The sequence below is a fragment of the Lepus europaeus genome, chromosome 17, assembly GCF_033115175.1.
Source record: "Lepus europaeus isolate LE1 chromosome 17, mLepTim1.pri, whole genome shotgun sequence".
Classification (NCBI taxonomy): domain Eukaryota; kingdom Metazoa; phylum Chordata; class Mammalia; order Lagomorpha; family Leporidae; genus Lepus; species Lepus europaeus.
Window position 1 is genome coordinate 60,636,404 of NC_084843.1, and position 17,732 is coordinate 60,654,135.

General features: G+C 62.0%; 1 protein-coding gene across 5 annotated transcripts in view; it reads left to right on the forward strand.

Annotated features, from left to right (window-relative positions):
- Positions 1-17,732, forward strand: part of CDH23 (cadherin related 23) — a 322,391-nt gene that overhangs the window by 187,615 nt on the left and 117,044 nt on the right. For all 5 annotated transcript variants that reach the window (XM_062214575.1, XM_062214574.1, XM_062214573.1 and 2 more), the window contains 3 exons: positions 12,299-12,363; positions 14,992-15,229; positions 16,633-16,738. In XM_062214575.1, coding sequence (XP_062070559.1) covers positions 12,299-12,363; positions 14,992-15,229; positions 16,633-16,738 — 409 coding nt within the window. The remainder of the gene's footprint in view (positions 1-12,298; positions 12,364-14,991; positions 15,230-16,632; positions 16,739-17,732) is intronic.

A 17,732-nucleotide genomic window follows, 5' to 3' on the forward strand; every position in this document is an offset into this window, starting at 1 on the left:
AGTTTGAGATCTCTGGAAGGAGCCTTGTCCATTTCACTGTCTGACAACAATGCTGGTGGTGGGCATGGTGATGACAGGGGGTGATGATGGGGGTGATAATGATGGTGATGATGATGGTGGTGATGGTGGGAGTGATGATGATATCAGTTCAGGTTTCTCGCATGCTGGCTACAAGGGGCACCATGGTAAAGACCCCGACTCCAGACTTAGCCCACCCTGGTTTCTCCTGAGCCACCTGACTCTGACCAGGTCAGTGTGTCTACAGCAGTGGCCAGTGCACCTGCCAGCAGCAGAGAGCCGTCACCCCCACAGCTGCATGAACAAGGTTGCGGTGTGTTCCTCGCCTGCATAACAGCGGTAGAGCGTGAGCAGCCTTGGGCGGCTCCTCCATGCTCTCTTCTTTACGTTCGCTAGGCCGTCGTCCTCGAGGCCCAACACGGTGGCTAGAACCCCAGCCATTGCGTTCATATTTCAGGCTACAGGATGGAGGGAGCGAAGAAGGATACTTCCCCTCCCTTTAAAGGAGACTTCCTGGAAATGCCTTGGGAACTTCTGCCCTCATCTCATTGGTCGGAACTTAGTCATGTGACCATGCTTATTGACAAAGGAGGCTGGGAAATGCAGTATTTTAGCTAGGCCGCATTGTGCCCCACCCCCCAGACCCCAAAAATCACAGGTCCATTTGGGAAAGTTGGAGGGTGGGAGGAAGCATGGACATTTAGTCCCTGACTCTCTCTGTGCCTCAGTTTCCTCTCCTTAGAAATGGTGACGCGGTTTCCTTAAGGTCTGCTGTGGGAACATGTGAAGCCCTCAGCCCCGTGCCTGCGACAGTAGCTACTAAACACACGACCGGTGTTATTGCTAAGCGCTTGGCGCCAAGCCAAGCACCTCAGGGGCATGATAGCTCACGGAGTGCCTGTGACAGCCTGGTGAGAACCAAATCCAGTGAGCGAGAGAGCCCTGAGGTCAGAAGTTAGCAGTGTACAGGCTCCACCATGTGACAGGGACCTGTGTCCAGGACATCAGCCTCCTCACAGAGCCCCTCGCTGAAACCCAGGGCCCCCTCTCTACCCAGACCCCCCAGGGGGGTTGCCCCACCCCCCACTCAGAGAAGAAACAAAGCCATGGCCAAAGACCCCTGCAGGTGCCCCCGGGACAACACCTGCATACTTAGTGTCAAAGGCTGCAGGGCCCCGGCTGCTCTGTTTCCTCTGCAAGCCTCAGTTTCCCTGTCTGCTAAGTGGGGAGAATTCGGCGGAAGCCGCTCCACTTGGGTGAGGTTTTCAGAGCAGAGGCCAGGGTCTCTCCCAAGGGAGCGCGTCTTTGTCGATGACTGCTCCTGCCTGGCTGCAAAGGAGTGAGGGGACCAAATGTCAGGGGCACGGGGTGGGGGCTGCTGCCGGGAATGAGGGCCCCCAGCACGCCCGCCCCACCTGCTCCATCCCCGCACCTCCAGCCTAGGCTGCGGGGCCCAGGTGAGTGAGGGGCAGGATGGCTGGTGATTTAGATTTCCTGCGAGGGACTTTGACCTTAATTCCTTCTGGCGGCCTGGGGCTGTAAAAGTCATTAGGGCCCCGCAGCACAGTGATGGAGATGTCCGCGAGCAAATCGTGTGGGTGTTTAATCTATCAGATGTGCAGCTTGCCATTTAGGGTGACAACAAGAGAATGTGGGATCAATATGGTTCATTAGTGAGCTGCACAGGCCGGCCCAATCAGTGCCCGCCAATGACAGCAGGCGTGGGCGCCAAGTCACCTTGTAGGAGGACGTGTCCCCGCCACGTGGGCGGTGGCCAGCTCGTGCCCACGAGGCTGGGAGCTGCTGTCCCCTGAGTGTCCCACAAGGGCAAGGAGGGAGGGGCACAGCCGGACCTTGCTGGTGCCTCCTGGGGGCCAACTGGACGTCTTTTCCCCTCCTTCCCTCCTCCACCAGAAGGTCCCATACCGTTTTTATTTTAGATATTTATTTATTTATTTGAGAGGTAGAGCTACAGACAGAGAGAGGGAGAGACAGATCTTCCATCTGCTGGTTCACTCCCCAAATGGCCACAACAGCTGAAGCTGGGTCAATCCAAAGCCAGGAGCCAGGAGCTTCTTCTGGGTCTCCCGCAGGTGCAGGGGCCCAAGCACTTGGGCCATGTTCTGCTTTCCCAGGCTATAGCAGAGAGCTGGATTGGAAGGGAGCAGCCGGGACTAGAAGTGGCGCCATATGGGATGTGGGCACTGCAGGCGGAGGCTTAGCCCACTGCGCCACAGCGCCGGCCTCCAGGAGGTCCCTTTAACTGCGCCTCAGACACCAGGTCTGTGCCCACGTCCCCAGAACCCTCCCCTTCTCTTGCACGCGACGCCTGCCCCAGGTCTGCTCGTGGCCCCAGCGGAGTGAGGGCAGCTTCAGGAATGGGGACACCCCACCGTTCTGGCCGCTTCCTTGAGACACAGCCCACGGGCAGAGGGGCACGGACCCTGGCTGTGTTGAGGGACGAGTGCTGAGCAGTTGTATGTGGGCTCGGTGGCCCTGCCAGAGCCAGGCACGTGGGAGATATTCCGTGAGCACCTAGAGGAGGCGTGCCTCAGGTCTGGGAAGGCTTGGCAGAGGCCCCGCCCTCAGCCGGGCGCACTCAGGCTGCGGCCGCTCATCACGAGCTCCCAGGAGCCGGCAGCCACGGTCACGGTCCATCCACGATGACCATGGGAAGGAGGGCGGCAGGGGCGCTGCCTAGGGACGCTGGGGCCCTCTAAGCAGTCCTGGCACGACCACGGCTTCTAGCCCGGGCTCTGACCATTGCCAGGCTGGGCTGGGGTTCTCGCCTTGCCCCGAGGAGGTGCTCTTCCAGGAGGGGCCAGCTGTCGAGCAGCCATCTCTGGCCATCACCTCCTCACCAGCCCAGCAGAACAGTGCCGCTCCCGCAGGCTTGTGAGTGCTACGTGAACTGCAGCATAGTTGGCATTTGGAACGTGCTGAGCCCCTCCCCCAGTTTCCCTGGGGTGCTGGGACACTTCCCACCAACCCAGTGGCTTAAGCAACCGAAGAATTCCCTTGGCGCGCTAGAGGTTGGGGATCCGAGTGTAGGCGCGAGCACAGCTACGGTTCCGCCAGCCGGCCCAGCCCCTCTACCCATGCACTCTGGGGTGGCAGGCTCCGGTGCCTCCCTCACCCGCATGCGCAGCTGCCACGTGCCCCCCTCCCAGCCACCCATCTCAGCCCACCCTCCTTCCAGCTGCAGTGCCTACTCCTCCTCCAGGAAGCCTGAGTCCTGCCCCCCTGCCTTCCTTGGGCCCCCTTGCCGTCCATACCATCCTTTGACCCTTCACCTCTGGCCCTGTGGGGCAGGGAGCTCCCTGTGGGCCGAGGCCACCTCTGACACTTCCCGGCATCCTTACTTGGCCAGGGTGGGGATGGTGTCCAAGAAAATACGTGGTGGCCTCACCTGTAAGTGCCCAGCCCAGCAGGAGCAGAGCCTCAGGCCCCCTAGGGAATAATACAGCTCGGGAAGCCGAGGCACGAGGAGACGGAATGGCTGGCTCAACACCCCCCCCTCCCCCCCGGCCAGCTAGCAGCAGGGCCCCTGACACCAGCGCATGCTCAGCTTCGGAGTCAGAGCCAGTTCAAATCCTGGCTCTGCCACTCGGCTTAGTGCCTCAGGCAAGTTGCTGCAAGTCCCTGAGCCTGAGTTCCTCAACTGAAAAGGGGGCCTGATCACGCGGACTCCATATGGCGGCAGTGAAGTACCACGCTCAGCAGAATGTGCCTGACAGGTGCAGTACATTCTCAACGTGATAAAACCGCTGAGCACTAAGGCTGTTTCTAAGAGCAGCGTGAAGCACCTGCCTTCATGCCTGACACCCAACAGAATCCTGGAACTGCTGTGTGACTTCTGCCTGTTGCTTAACCTCTCTGAGCCTCCGTAAAATGAGGATAGCATTAGAGCCCATCTCACAGACCAGGAGTGCAGGTGCAGTGTGTCAGTACAACACGCTACCGCCTGGGATGCAGTAGGGACTCGGCGGAGGGAGCTCTGGTTACTACTCTGTGGCTGTTCCCAGCCAGAGGTTCTTCACCTTCCCAATGGACGGTGACCCTGCCTCGCTGGGTATTTTCAGGATCAAGGGCAAGTGTGCCAAGTACCTCGAGATCTTAGTTATTCCTGTGCCCCCTGGGGCCCGCACACTGCTGCACCAGCATCTCTTGGCGGGAGGCCCAGGGACCACCAGGCGGGGCCGGGCTCTTGATGTAGGAGCTGCCGGCCACCGTGACAGCCTTGGATGTGTTGTAATCGCTCCCCGTGATGACTCCTTTAAGTGCAAAGCTGCTGGCCAGAGCAATTTGCTCCCCATCATTTTTTATTTCCAGGTTTTAAAATAAAATAAAGGAAATAAAAGAAGGGGCAGCGGCACTCAGAACCGAACGACACCTGCAATAGCAAACACAGGGGACCTCATGCCTGGAGGGCACCTGCCCGCCTTCCTGCCCCGTCCCAGGATGGACACTGTAATACACAGGGGTCAGGCCTGGCTCCCGCCGCCCCCCTGCACCTGCAGCTGGCCAGCTGCTACCACGGCCCAGGTGTGTGTTTGGGGGGGTGGGGAGGAGGGGTTGCAGCAGGAGCCTGCCCAGGGCTGGAGAAAGAGCACTTAGGATGGGGGCGGGAGTCATTAAACCTGCCCCCCCCCCCACGTGCTCCCGTGCACCAGGCGTGGAGCTGGAGCACCTGGCGCGTTACCGTCTTTCATCCTTGCGGCGCCCCCTCGAGGCGGCTGCTGTCTTAACAGTGAGGAGAGTGAGGCTCAGGGTGCGAATCTCCCAATCCCTTCGCTCTCGCCCCCCCTCCTCCTCTTCCTCTCTTGGTCTCTTTCCCCTCCCCCTCCAGCCACCCTCTCCATGTCTTCCAGATTCTCTTTCCTCCCTAGCAGCCCCCTAGTTAGGGCTGGAGACTTCTGACCCGCCTTGGCTGAGCGCGACCTCACCGTCCTCAGGGAGCTATCTCGTGCCTGCCTTGTTCATCTGCCTGGAGTCTGCTGAGGGCCTGCTGAGTGCCAGGCCCTGGCTGGATGCTGGGGACCCGTGGGGACTGAGACAGACGGGGCCCCTACCCTCACAGAGCTTCCGTTCTGGCCGGGGAGGTGGGCAGCCAGCATTTGCCTGCCAACGCCAAGACCTTCTGCCCCATAGCCGTGCAGCCGCAGATTCGGAACATATGCCGACACTTCCCCGAGCACCCCAGCCCCAGCCCTCCTACTTCTCGCCACCAGGCACTGCACCTGCCCCACCCACCCAGCTCTAAGCTGCTTTCCTAGCTTTCTAATCTTCGGTCCTAGCAGCAGAGTGAGCGCTTACAAATGCAGATGGCTTTACCAGTAACTCAATGACTCACAGGGCACCCACTGAGCACAGGCTTGGGAATGAGCCACTGCCAGGAGGAGCCAGGAGGAGCCAGAGCTGGGCGGGGAGAGGGGAGTTTGGAGGAGGAGTGCTGGGCAAGGCTGGACAGACATGGGCAACGGCTCAGCGGGTGAGCAGCACACACACAGCAGCACTGTGCTTCCCGCCCTGGTCCCACAGCAGCTGGGACTTCGGGCGGAGGCTGGGCCAAAACCCAGGTCTTGCTGCCCTGTGTGGTGGAGTTTTCATGACTCTGCCTTTAGCCACAAATCCTTGTTATTTTTAATTTCTTTTTTATTTATTTGAAAGGCGGATGGGCAGGGAGAGAGAGAGAGAGAGAGAGAGAGAGCAAGCAAGAGAGACAGAGAGATTTCCTATCTGCTGGCTTACTCCCCAAATGCCTGCAGCAACCAGGACCAAGCCAGGCTGAAGCCAAGAGCCAGGAACTCAATCCTGGTCTCTTGCAGGGTGCAGGAACTCAAATTCTTGGGCCGTTAGCGCTGCCTTCCAGGGCGCACATTTGCAGGAAGCAAGAATCGGAAGCAGAAGCAAGACTTGAGCCCAAGCACTTTGGTATGGGATGCAGGTTAAGACGTCCCAAGTGGCATCATAACCACTGCCCCAAATCCTTCTAGGGGCCATTTATGTGCCTCTGAGCAATGCCCCTGTCCCCTCCCTCCAGGAAAGCACCCCCAAGCAGCACCGTGTTCCCCAGGCGCAGTGAGCAGCTATAACACAGGCTGCAGCTATTAGCTGATCTCAGGAAAACTGGAGAGACCTTGCGGTCTTCTCTGCGGTCAGTGCCATGATCAACTAGTAATGTCTGCCTTGGGCACAGGTCAGGAATGGAGCGGCGGCTGCAAATCCCAGGTCCCCCGTGGCTCCCTTCCCTTTCTCTGCCAGGCTAGGTCCCTCCCCTCTCCACCCTACTGCACACCCGAGCCTCCAGGCCGAGCCTTCTCATTGGCACCTCTTGTGCTTAGGCCTCTCACAGGCTCAGAAGGCCCAGGGCAGACGGCAGGGGCTTTCCTGAACATAGCAGGTTCCCATGATCCATGCCTCCCCCCGCCCCCTCACTGCACCTGTTGCTGGCTTCCTGGAACCACTGCAGAACATTCACCTCATCCCGCCTGCAAAGCTGCCTGGAGGCCCCATCTCATCCGCCTCTCCCTGGAGCGTGGCCACCCTGCTAAGGGCCCATGAAGGTGCTCAGAGCAGCAGCCAAACTTGCCCCTTGCCCCTCATACCACCCCTGCCCTCATCCACCAGCCCTGGCTTCCTTCTGAGTTGAGACGAGGTGATCCATGCACGCAGAAGCGTGGGGCAGACCGGACGCTGTTTCCTGGCCACAGAGGCTAGAATCCCGGCCCCCGCAGTGGGACCCCTGTGGAGGTCCCCGGGGCTCCGGGCTGGCAGGTTCCTGCAGCCAGGCGCTCCTCCTCCTCCTGCGGCCCCGGCAGCCCCCGGAGCTGCAGGAGTGCAGCTCATCTGCTGTAGTTCAGGGAGTTATCTGGGGGGCTCGGCGCATGATGAATGGGGAAGGCATTCCCGGCCCAGCACCGGGGCTCGTGGAGCTGTTTAAAAATGCATTCTCCCATGTAAATTTCTGCTCCATCAATCCCGATGACATGTCAAACATCGCTATTGTTTCCTGAACAAATTGTACCGCGTGCCCTTCTCTGCAGATTTGTGCACAGGAGCAGAACTGCTCGCCGGCACCGGCGCCACCGCCTGCCACCGCGGCTGGGACCCAGGGCTGGCGAGTGGCAGCTGGGCCCGCTGTGCTTCAGAGCAGAAGCCCCGTGCGGGGCGCCTGGGCAGGCACGCGTGACGGCGGTGCGGGGCTGGCAGGGAGTGATTGAGTGGTGCCTGCCGGCCCTCCCCGTAGGGAGACACAGGTGGCCAGGGAGGGGGTGGAGGGGACTGCAGGAGCTGAGGCCAGGGGGCAGGGGGCGTGATGGAGGCTGAGTGGGTGTGTGTGCGTGTGATGGGTGGAGGTGGGGGTGTCTCTGGGAGGGGTCTACTGAACCAGAGGACAAGAAGAAAGGTTTCTAGGAGAGTATGTTGGTGGGGGGAGAAGGTGGGGGTGCAGGCAGGTGCTGGGGCTGCCGGAGACACAGAGAGAAGAGAACCTGTGTGTGTGTAGGTAGGGAAGTGTGAGAACTCAGAAGAGAGAGGACACAGGGCAGAAGCTTCCTGCCCTAAACAAGGGTAGGGAAGTTAGTGCGTGAGAGGGGAGGCTTCCATCCTGTTGGCGTGGCGACATCGGCGTTAGCAGTAGCCAAGGAAGGGGCTGCGGTTGAGAGGAGACCCCAGAGAACAGAGGGCGTGAAGCCTAGAGGCGCAGGCTAGACTCCGTGGGAGTTATAAGGCCTGGCGTCTCCAGGACCATGAGCAGGAAGGACAGCAGGCGCACAGACGATGTGCTGGGACAGCTGGGCACAGAGTGTCGGCAGGGCGGGCCTCCTGGGAGAGGCAGCCCTTGTCTGGGCAGACAGATGGAAGAGGGTAAGAGATGGTGACGGTTCATTGCAGACAGCCTGTAAGGAAGGGGGAAGGAGAGACAGGGGACCTGCCCACTACTGGACTAGTGCGTCCCTGGCAGTGGGCATGAGATGCTACAGCGGCACCAGAGGACAGGGAGCTGGGCTGGACGTGGAGGCCGGGGAGAACGTTCTCCGCAGGGTGTCAGGGGGAAGCCCCAGGGGATTGGAATGGCATTGCGCCTGTAGCTTCCCTGACTGTAATCCCAGACCAAGGCCAAGCTTGGGGCAGGGCGAGTGAGGGTCGCAATGGAGGGGCTGAATCCTGGGGATACAGACATCCTGCTGCCTCTGCTGTGGGCGTGGCTGGGGTCGCAGGGAGCCCACCCTCTCCAGGCCGGGGCTCGGGGGTGTGCGCCGAGAAGGAGAAGTGGATCCTGGGGCTGGGCTCCGCGCAACCTCAGGGAGGAGCGGGGCAGGCGGCGTGCCTTGAGTCCTTGGCCCTGACCTTGGTTGTTTGACCTGGGCGGGTGGACCGGCCTCTCTGCGCCTCAGTCCCCTCCGTCTGTGAAGTGGGGGTGGTGCAGGTGCTGGTGTCGGGAGGATGGGGGAAAGTCCAGAGCAGGAAGTGCTTGGCAGATGTTGTGGCCCACAGTCAACGCTCAGAGCAAGGCAGGAGCACCCTCTCCCCAACCCCGCACTGCAGCCGGCTCAGGCCTGGCCAATCCAGGGCTGTGGCTGTGCCTCCTCTCACCTTGTCTCAACCTTTGGAACGCCCCCCTGCCCACCCCTTCTCCCTGTGTGTGTTTAGATTTTTTTTTTCCTTTCTGTCAGCAAAAGAAAATTACATTTGGGCTGGCATTGTCTATCACAGAAATAAGCACTTGCCGTGCAATTATCAAGGCCCAAATGAGAGAATTTATTTTGCTGGTAATGCCATTGTTGGGGGAATCGGAGGAAACACCTCATAAATCAGGCGCCCAGCCGCACCCTCTCCCCATGTGCTGACCACAGGGACAGGCGCTGGCCGCAAGGACAAGTGCTGACCACAGGGACAGGTGACTGCGGGGACAGGCACTGACCAGAGGGATGGGTGCTGACCATGGGGACAGGCGCTGACCACAGGGACAGGCGCTGATCATGGAGACAGGCACTGACCATGGGGACAGGTGCTGACTGCAGGGAGGGGCCTTGTCAAAGAGATCTGCAGTTTGGATCGGTCTCAGCTGGTGACCTCAGAGAGCTCCGGGCCCATGTTCTGCTCTGTCCCCCCTCCTGAGTTCTTAGCCCTGGCCACACCTGGGCTGTTTAGTTCGTCCTCTGCCCACTCTGGACATGTCGCACTCCAGCGAGGGCCTGGTCGTGCTTACGGTGGCGACGTCAGTGCCTGGCATAGCAGCTGGCAAGAGCTCGAAGCGCCTCCACTGGACATGTGGCTGTGTGAGTGTCCGGCCACATCCATTACTGCTTCACCATTCCCTTGAGTTTCCCGTGCCTCCTGCCTCCAGGGTTTGCCCATGGGGGCTCTAGCAGGAGACCAGGGCTTTGGGAATGTTCTAGAAACCTCAGCCTCAGCCCCATTGTCACTGCTCACTGGCCACCGTGGTGACTGCAGGACAGCACACGGGCACCTGAGTGTGTCACACAGATGAGGAGGCGACAGCTGGCAGACACGTGAGGGCCTTTGCTGCGCTGCCTTTATGTCCATTCCCTGCACCAGGCTCTGGGCACATCCAACCCCACGCCCCATGTGTGAAACTGTGCTGTCAGGGCTGGGAGTCTGAGTGAGCACCCCTGGGGCTAGGGGCGGGTGGGTGGGGACAGGAGGGAGCAGGTGGCAGAGGACGACCCGCCCTCCAGGCAGAGCCAGTGTCCTGTTAGAGGTGAGGCTGGACCCGGAGGGCGGAGAACACGAGTGGAGGAGGGGCTTTCCCTTGCGGGCCGACTTGGTGCCCCTCCGAGGCCCAGGGCACCCCGCAGTGAGCCCCTGTGTCCATGTCGGCTGCCCCTGTCCCCACCCTGGCCGGGGCCCGCAGGCGGCTTTTCGTCCTCAGCTGCTTCGTGCATTTGAAGAAGGGAAGCCCCCTGCCCTGCGCGGCTCCGCACGCATGTGGCGCTGTGTGGCCGTCACACCAAGGACTCTCCAGTCTTCCCTGGTGAGCAGGGTGAGCGGGCACAGGGGTCACCGTGGGAGCTGGAGCCGTGCTCAGTCAGCCTGCAGAAGAGAGAATGGCTTGGGGGCCGGAGGTGGACCCCCAAGTGGAGGGGACAGAACGAAGAGACCTGCGGGAGTCTGCCCACCCTGATGGTTATGCAGGGCACGCGGCCCCGGAGGGCTCAGCCGTGGGTCTGCACACGCCCTCCGGTGGGGGTGAGGTTGGGGGTGCGAGGAACTGGCCCAGGCCCCCGCCTGCCTGCGGTCCCAGCTGCCTTCTCTCCATGTGCCTTTGTTTCTACTCCCTCCTCCTGTCTGCCCCATCCCTCTGCCCCGCCCTTCCTTCTCTCCACCCCCCTCCTCACTAGTGTCTGCCGCCCATGTTCCAGCCTTGGGAGGGGTCTCCAGTGGGCCAGCCCCTGTCTGTGCTGGACACAGAGCCTGGCAGGTGCTGGTCCTGCCCTCCTGCTGCCTCAGGCCTGTGCCCCGGAGAGGGCTCTGCCGGGGCACCCGTGACCAGGGCTGTTGGCGCTGGCCTGGAACTGAGGTCTCCACCCCCCTGTCCCTGCCCCCAACCCCAGGGGCTCGCTGGCATCACAGTCACTCCTTCCCCACCTGAGCCACGGTTGGTGCCGACTGACTGCTGGTGCTGGGCGTGATGCCGAGTGAAGGTTCTGGGTCCCTGGGAGGGGCTGTGAGGTGGAGCCTTGGTCTCCCCTCTCCTCTGGGGTAGTCAGGCTGAGGGTGTGGCCGGATGGCACGGGCTCGGATCCCAACGAGGTTCTTTCTCTAGCTGTTGCTCTGCCCCGGCCTCAGTTTCCCCATCTGTAAAGTGGGGGCGGCACTAATAGTACCAGCTATGGCCTAGAGAGTGAAGGACCTATGGGTCTAAGGTGCTGGAGGAAATAGCTCGGGGCGGGGGGTGCCCAGCGGGGAGTCAGTCCTGGCTGGAGGGTGGCTCCTGGCACTCAGCCGCATCCCCCAAGGACCTGTGGTGAACTCTGAGGCTGGCACGGTGGTGGCAGGGCCAGAGGCAGGCATGTGGGTGCAGGAGCGGCAGCGGCATGAGAGGCGGCCCTGGGAGAGCGGGCAGCCCCGAGCCCCGGCCACGTCTTCCGGAGGGCCAAGCCCTCAAGCCGTGGGCATGAACGTTAGTTCATCCTCGCCATCCAGGACGGGGATCTCTTCCTCGTGTATCGGCCTGCCTTCCCCAGGGGAAGAGCTGGGAGAGGAATCAGCTTTCTCCTGAGAAGAAGGCCGATGAGAAGGATCACGGGATTTCACAGATTCCATAAAACCTGGGAGCTTTAAAAGGAGCCTCGCAAATTCTTTGGTGTAAAGGCATCGACCTATTTTTGTCAACAGGGCCTTTGTCCACTTGGGCGTGCCAAGTGTGAGGCGGATAGAAATGGGCCCCGGGGCTGGTCTGTGGTCTTTCTCTCCTGGCATGGAGGCGGGCGGCCATCAGCCCCACAGCAGCGGCCTGCGGACACTACAGGGGTCACACCCAGGGCAGTGCCGGGCACGGTGTGAATGAAAGGCACGCTACAGTAGCCTACCCCTGTGAGAACTGCCATCGCCCTGGGGAAGGCAGGGGCTGTGCTGGGGTGGGGCAGGGAGGCCAGCTCCACCCCTCCAAGTGCTTCTGACCTCTAGAGAGGTGACAGGGCTACCCCAGGCCTCCCTGGGACCTGGGCCTCAGTGTTGTGATCTGTGAGATGGGCGGAAGTGTCTGTCTTCCCGGCACATGGATGGTAGTGAGGGTGAAGTGAAGCCATGAAAACATGTGTGTCCTTTGAGAGGTCAGAGGTATGACAGCCGTGTGGGCTGCCAGCGGCCGCCATCACCCTGTGTCGCCAGCATGGGGCTGGCCCCTCCCCCTCTAGACCCTTTGGCCTGCAAATGACAGAGACCCAGCTTGCAGCAGGCTGGGCAAAAGGGGTCTCAACGCAACCCCGAGCCGAAGCCACGGCGGGAAGGGAACTCGGAGTCAGGACCCTGAAATCGCCGGGGCTCGGCGGCTCCACCCTCATCCACCAAGTCCCGGCTGCACTCCTGGAGGGCGGCCCTGACCCCCAGTCCCTGTGCATGGCCAGGGCCGGGCAGCCAGACCCACTCCTGCTGCTTAGCCCTATGGAGGAGGAGTCAAGGGAGACAGGGGAGGTGGCAGCAGCCTGTGATGGAAGGCGGGGCCTGGGCCGGAGGAGCGCATGGGGGAAGCAGGTTTCCTGGGACCCTCACTGGGCTGGGCAGTAATGGCTTCTCCTTCTCACTGTTGCAGGCCACGGACAATGACGTGGGCACCTTCGGGGAAGTCAACTACTTCTTCAGCGATGACCCTGATAGGTAAGGCCCTGACCCTGGCCCCTCCATAGGGGCCCTGTGCCGCTCACGTGGGCCGGGGTCCAGGTGCTGGGCCCTGTGTCACTCACATGGGCCAGGGATCTAGGTGCTACGCCCTGTGTGCTCACGCAGGCCAGGGGTCCGGGTACTGGGCCCTGTGTCACTCACGTGGGCTGGGGGTCTGGGTGCTGGACCCTGTGCCACTCATGTGGGCCGGGGTCCAGGATTGGGCCCTGTGCCCCTCACACGGGCCGGGGGTCCGGGTACTGGACCCTGTGCCCCTCACACGGGCCGGGGGTCCGGGTACTGGACCCTGTGCCCCTCACACGGGCCGGGGGTCCGGGTACTGGACCCTGTGCCACTCATGTGGGCCGGGGTCCAGGATTGGGCCCTGTGCCCCTCACACAGGCCAGGGTCAGGGAGCTGGGCCCTGTCTGCGCACACAGGCTGGGGGTGGGGCCCCAGGACTCTGCTCCGGGCTTGGCCCCGGTTGTGGCGCTGTGTGAATGGTGCCCTCGGAGCTCTCCGGGCCTGCTTTCTCCAAGCCCCCACAGGCAGCACTTCTTGGGAGTGGAGCAGACCATGTCTCCAGAAGGCGCTGACGGTCACTCCCCGCTGCCCCGGCTGCCGCTGTTTAGGAAGCCCCTACCATGTGCCGGGACTTTGCCAGGTGCTCTGGGTGCACTGTGTCCCGCAGGCCCCACACTGAACGGCGGAGGAGCCCGCGCTAGGCAGTTCCCGCCCCCTGCTTGCAGATGAGAGGCCGAGGCGCTTGTGCAGAGTCCCGCAGCCACCGAGTGCAGGGTGGGGCTCCTGCACGCTCCTCACCCCTACGAGCTCAGCGTCCCGCAGGAGGGGTACCAGAGGCACAGCAGCCATCAGCTGGGAGCTCCCCTCCTGCCCTGAGCTGTGCCAGCCTGGCCCTGCCCCCCCTCTCCCCAGCAGAGTGATGTGGTTCCGGGCAGGGCTTGGGCCACCTCTTCCCTTCATCCTCAGTTCACTTGAGCCCATGGAGAACGCTCTCCCTGGTTTTTAACATGAGGCCAGGCCACGCTGAAGCGCAGCGCAGGTCTCCTTCTGAACCCAAAGGACCGGCTGCCTCCCGAGGCCGAGAGGAGAGTGAGACGCGGCCAGAAGTGTGCGTCCACGGCCGTGGCCCTGGTGGGTGACTGAGAGGCTAGAGGCTGGAGACTGGCCCACACACCTGTCCCTTCTCGGCCACCCTGGGGGGCCTCAAAACGGGATGCGAGAGATGGGCGTGGGCCTGGGGGTTAAGACACGGCTGGGACACGGCGTCCCATGTCGGAGGGCCCGGTGCGGCTCCCAGGCCGGCTTCCCTCTTGGCTAGTGCGACCCTGGGAGGCAGCAGGTGACGGCTGCAGGAGTTGGGTCCTCACCACCGCTGTGGGACGCCTGGATGGAGTTTCAGGCTCCTGGCTTTGGCCTGGTCCAGCCCAGCTGCCGCAGGCGTTTGGAGAGTGGCCCGTCTCCTCCTCTCTGCCCTTCAAATGCATTTTTTTTTTTTATTTTTAAGAATGAGAAAAAGGCAGCGGCAGCGGCTGCCTGCACAGGGACCCACGCAGGGCTCTCAGGCAGCGCTTGCTCTCATGGTCTTGTCTGATCATCTTGGGTCTTCCCGAGTCTTCGCACCTTCTGGGCTTAGAGCTTTGCCTGCGTCAGAGCCAGGACCTTCCAGGCTTGGTGGCTGGCGGCTAGGGACGAGGCATGAGCACACAGATGTCCGCTGACAGCTCAGAGGAGGCGCCTGTCCGAGGGGGGGGGGAGGGGCAGTTGGAGGGCAGCCTTGCTGCACCTCGCCAGGCCCCAGAGACATTTGCCGGCCTCTCACCTGACGCTGAGTCCCTCAAGCTGAAGACCGCGGGTCAATGCCGGGAGAGGACCAAGCACCCTTCCCTGGCTGAGGCTGCACTGCCTGTTCAGAGCAGCTACGTGCAAACCATCTGGGATGGCAGGATTTCTGGCCCAGCGTCCTGCAGCGTCAGTATTCCGGCCAGTGGAAACCCCTGTGGGCACTAAGAGAACGTCGTCCTGCCAAGTTTGCTCCTGGGCTAAGTCAGCCTGCTCCTGCGCTCGGCACCCAGCCACCCCACCCCGCCTGCCCACCCCCTTCACAAGTAGCTGCCCTTGGGCCAGTGTTGCAGTGTGAGACATTGCCTGAGACGCCAGCATCCCATATGGCCGCCGGTTCAAGTCCTGGCTGCTCCTCTTCGGATCCAGCTCCCTGCTGATGCACCTGAGAAAGCAACAAAACCTGGCCCAGGTCCTTGGGGCCCTGTACCCACTTGGGAGACCCGGATGGAGCTTCTGGCTCCTGGCTTTGGCCTGACACAACCTTGGCCATTGCAGCCATTTGGGGAGTGAACCAGCAGATAGAGGATCTCTCTGTGGTGCCTCCTCCCTCTCTCTCACTCCAACTTTCAAATAAGTAAAATAAATAATTTTAAAAAAAGAATAAAGAAGTGGCTGCTTTTGTGTAGGGAGAATGAAAGAGAGGTTAGACTTACGACTTGGTGCAATTTTCTTCCTCGCCTTGGTGAGAACAGGCCATTACCTGCAAGCCTGCTCTCACCAGGGCGGCCTCTCTGTCCCACCTGCCTCGCCCCAACACAGGTTCTCCCTGGACAAGGACACCGGACTCATCGTGCTGATTGCCAGACTAGACTTCGAGCTCATCCAGCGCTTCACCTTGACCGTCATCGCCCGGGACGGGGGCGGGGAGGAGACCACAGGCCGGGTCAGGATCAACGTGCTGGACGTCAACGACAACGTGCCCACCTTTCAGAAGGATGCCTATGTGGGCGCCCTGCGGGAGAATGAGCCTTCTGTCACGCAGCTGGTGCGGCTGCGGGTGAGAGCCCGGGGCCCTGTGGTGCGGGCCCTCGGCTAGTCCCGGCCCCTGCACTTCCCCCTTGGGAAACCACCATGGGAGGTGCCAACCTCGAGTTGGGGGTTGATCTTTGGGCTGTGTGGGATCCCCTGTGAGCACCACCTCCCATCCCCATGACACCCCTGGGGCTGCATGGACCGTACCCGGCATCAGCTTATGTTTCAGGCCCCTGTGTAGTAAAAGGCAAGGACACCGAGTGGAAGGCAGTCCCCATCCAAGCCCTCAGGGCTGCTTAGAATTTAGCACCTGCTGCCACTGAACGAAGCTGCAGAGGCCTGGGGTCCGGTCCCGCTTTCTGAAAGGGGTGCAGGAGGGGAGAGGCAGGCCAAGGAGGACACAGCCAGGGCAGCACGAGAATGGGGCTCTAGGCTGCAAGTGTTGCCGGCAGGGGGTCCCCACCCCACTTCCATGACCTCCAGCCAGAGTCGTCTCAGTGTCCTCATTCCCTTCCCCATGCTGCCAGCCCAAAGCCCCAGGGTCCAGAGCCTCCACTTGGAACTTGCTGAGGCAGACAGGGGTGGAGAGGTGGGTGGGCGTGGGCCGCCCCCTGTGGCCATGGCTCCCCTAGGACCCTGTCCTCTCCACCCGCCTCGCCCGGAGCGGTGGGGACCCCCAGAGACCCTCGGGGGTCAGAAGCAACCTGGAAAGAAGCTAAGCAGGTCAGCTAGCCCAGGAGACAGCCAAGGGGAAGAGGGATCCCTGGCCCCATTCCCAGTACTCCTTTCTTGCAACATGCATTTATTAGACACCTGCTGTGTGACACACACTGTGCCAGACTCCAGGGGTGCAGCAGGAGTCAAGAACCCAAGTGCCTGCTGGCGTGAAGCTGTCCGTGTCCGCAAGGCAGGCGGAAGTTAAATGGGGAGCAGCAGCCGGGGGTGAGAGAGGGACGGGCGGGTGGACGCACAGTGCAGGCTCAGTGTGCTTCCTGTTGCTGTAGCAACATGCCTGAGGCCAGGCTGTAGAAAAAAGTGGCTCATTTAGCTCCCAGTAGGAGACAAGGACAGTTCAGATTGGCAGGCCCCACTGGTTCGGCCTCTGGTGAGGGCCTCTTGGTCCATCCCAGCACGGCAGGAGGTGTTGCGGCAGGGGTTTAGGGGAGATGGAGAGACCCCATAGCAGATCAGACAGCCAGAGGGGCTCAGAGGTCCGGCCTGCTCTTCTGTAACAACTGCCTGCTCTGGTGGGGACTACCAGAGCTCCAGAGAGCCACACTGGGTGGTCTACCGCCTCCCACTAGGCCCTGCCTCTTAAAGGTCCCACCACCTCGTAATGCCTCCTCCAGGCTGGGCACCAGGCCTCCAGCTCCTGCAGCCTTGGGGGATTCTGCAGGCTCACGGGCTGCCTCTGCCCTCTCCCTCCAGGCCACAGATGAGGACTCCCCGCCCAACAACCAGATCACCTACAGCATCGTCAACGCCTCCGCCTTTGGCAGCTACTTTGACATCAGCGTGTACGAGGGCTACGGAGGTAGGCAAGGCGTGCTGGGGGCAAGGGTCGCACGCCTCTGGGTGCTGGCCGGCGGGGTAGAGGCCGGCCCTCTGTCTCCCAGACACACTGCACTGCTCAGGAAGCCACCGCACGCTCCTTGCCTTAGGGTCCCCGGCAGGTCGCACATCAGCCTGACCTTTGTCCCAGGCCACAGCTGGCCCTCTAGGGAAGCCAGGAGTTGGAGTTCCCGGAATCGGTGGGATCCGTGCTGCTTGCCACGCTGCCTGGGCAGACCCATGGGGCAGACAGAGCCCCACCTGCTAGGCCTCCCTGCCTCTGTGGCAGACCTAGGACCCCTCTCAGCCTTCCCAGATCCCAGCCTGTCCCTCCCTGGCCCACGGGCAGTTCCTCCCTCTGCACCCTGTGCCGGCAGCCTCGCCGTGCGTCCTGCCCCCTGCCCAAGGCCCTGACAGGAAGAGCAGAGCAGCAGCCCAAAGCTCCAAGGTCCCCGGAGAGACCAGTGTGCTTCTCGGGGAGGCACACAGGCCCAGAGACACGGAGCGGAGGCCACCCGAGGTCACCCAGCAGAGCTGCCCATTCGCTCTCAACAGCCCGCCCCCAGCATCTGGCCACTTTGCACCCCTGGTGGCTGTCCCTTCGCAGGCCCCACCTCATCGGTTCCTTCTGCCAGGAAGGCCCTGCCTCCCTGCCCTTGGCCCTGCTCCCGGTGGGGGTGAAGCTCCGAGGACTCCCCTGACACCTCCCTCCCCATCCCCACCCCGGAAGCGTCCCTAACGCTGAAGGCCAGGTCTGTGCCACCAGGACAGACGGACATGCACCGGTGGCTCTAGGCTCATCCCCTACCCCCACACTACAGAAATAGCAGTCCGGGCCCCCGACCCCCCAGGCCAGCATGCCGCCCCTCTTCAAACAGCTCCAAAGTTCCATGTCACCTGCCCGCCCTCAGCTAGTGGAACCCCCTTGGGTGCCGTGTCGCTACAGCCAACGGCTCATTTGCCTTGTCCCAGTGGAA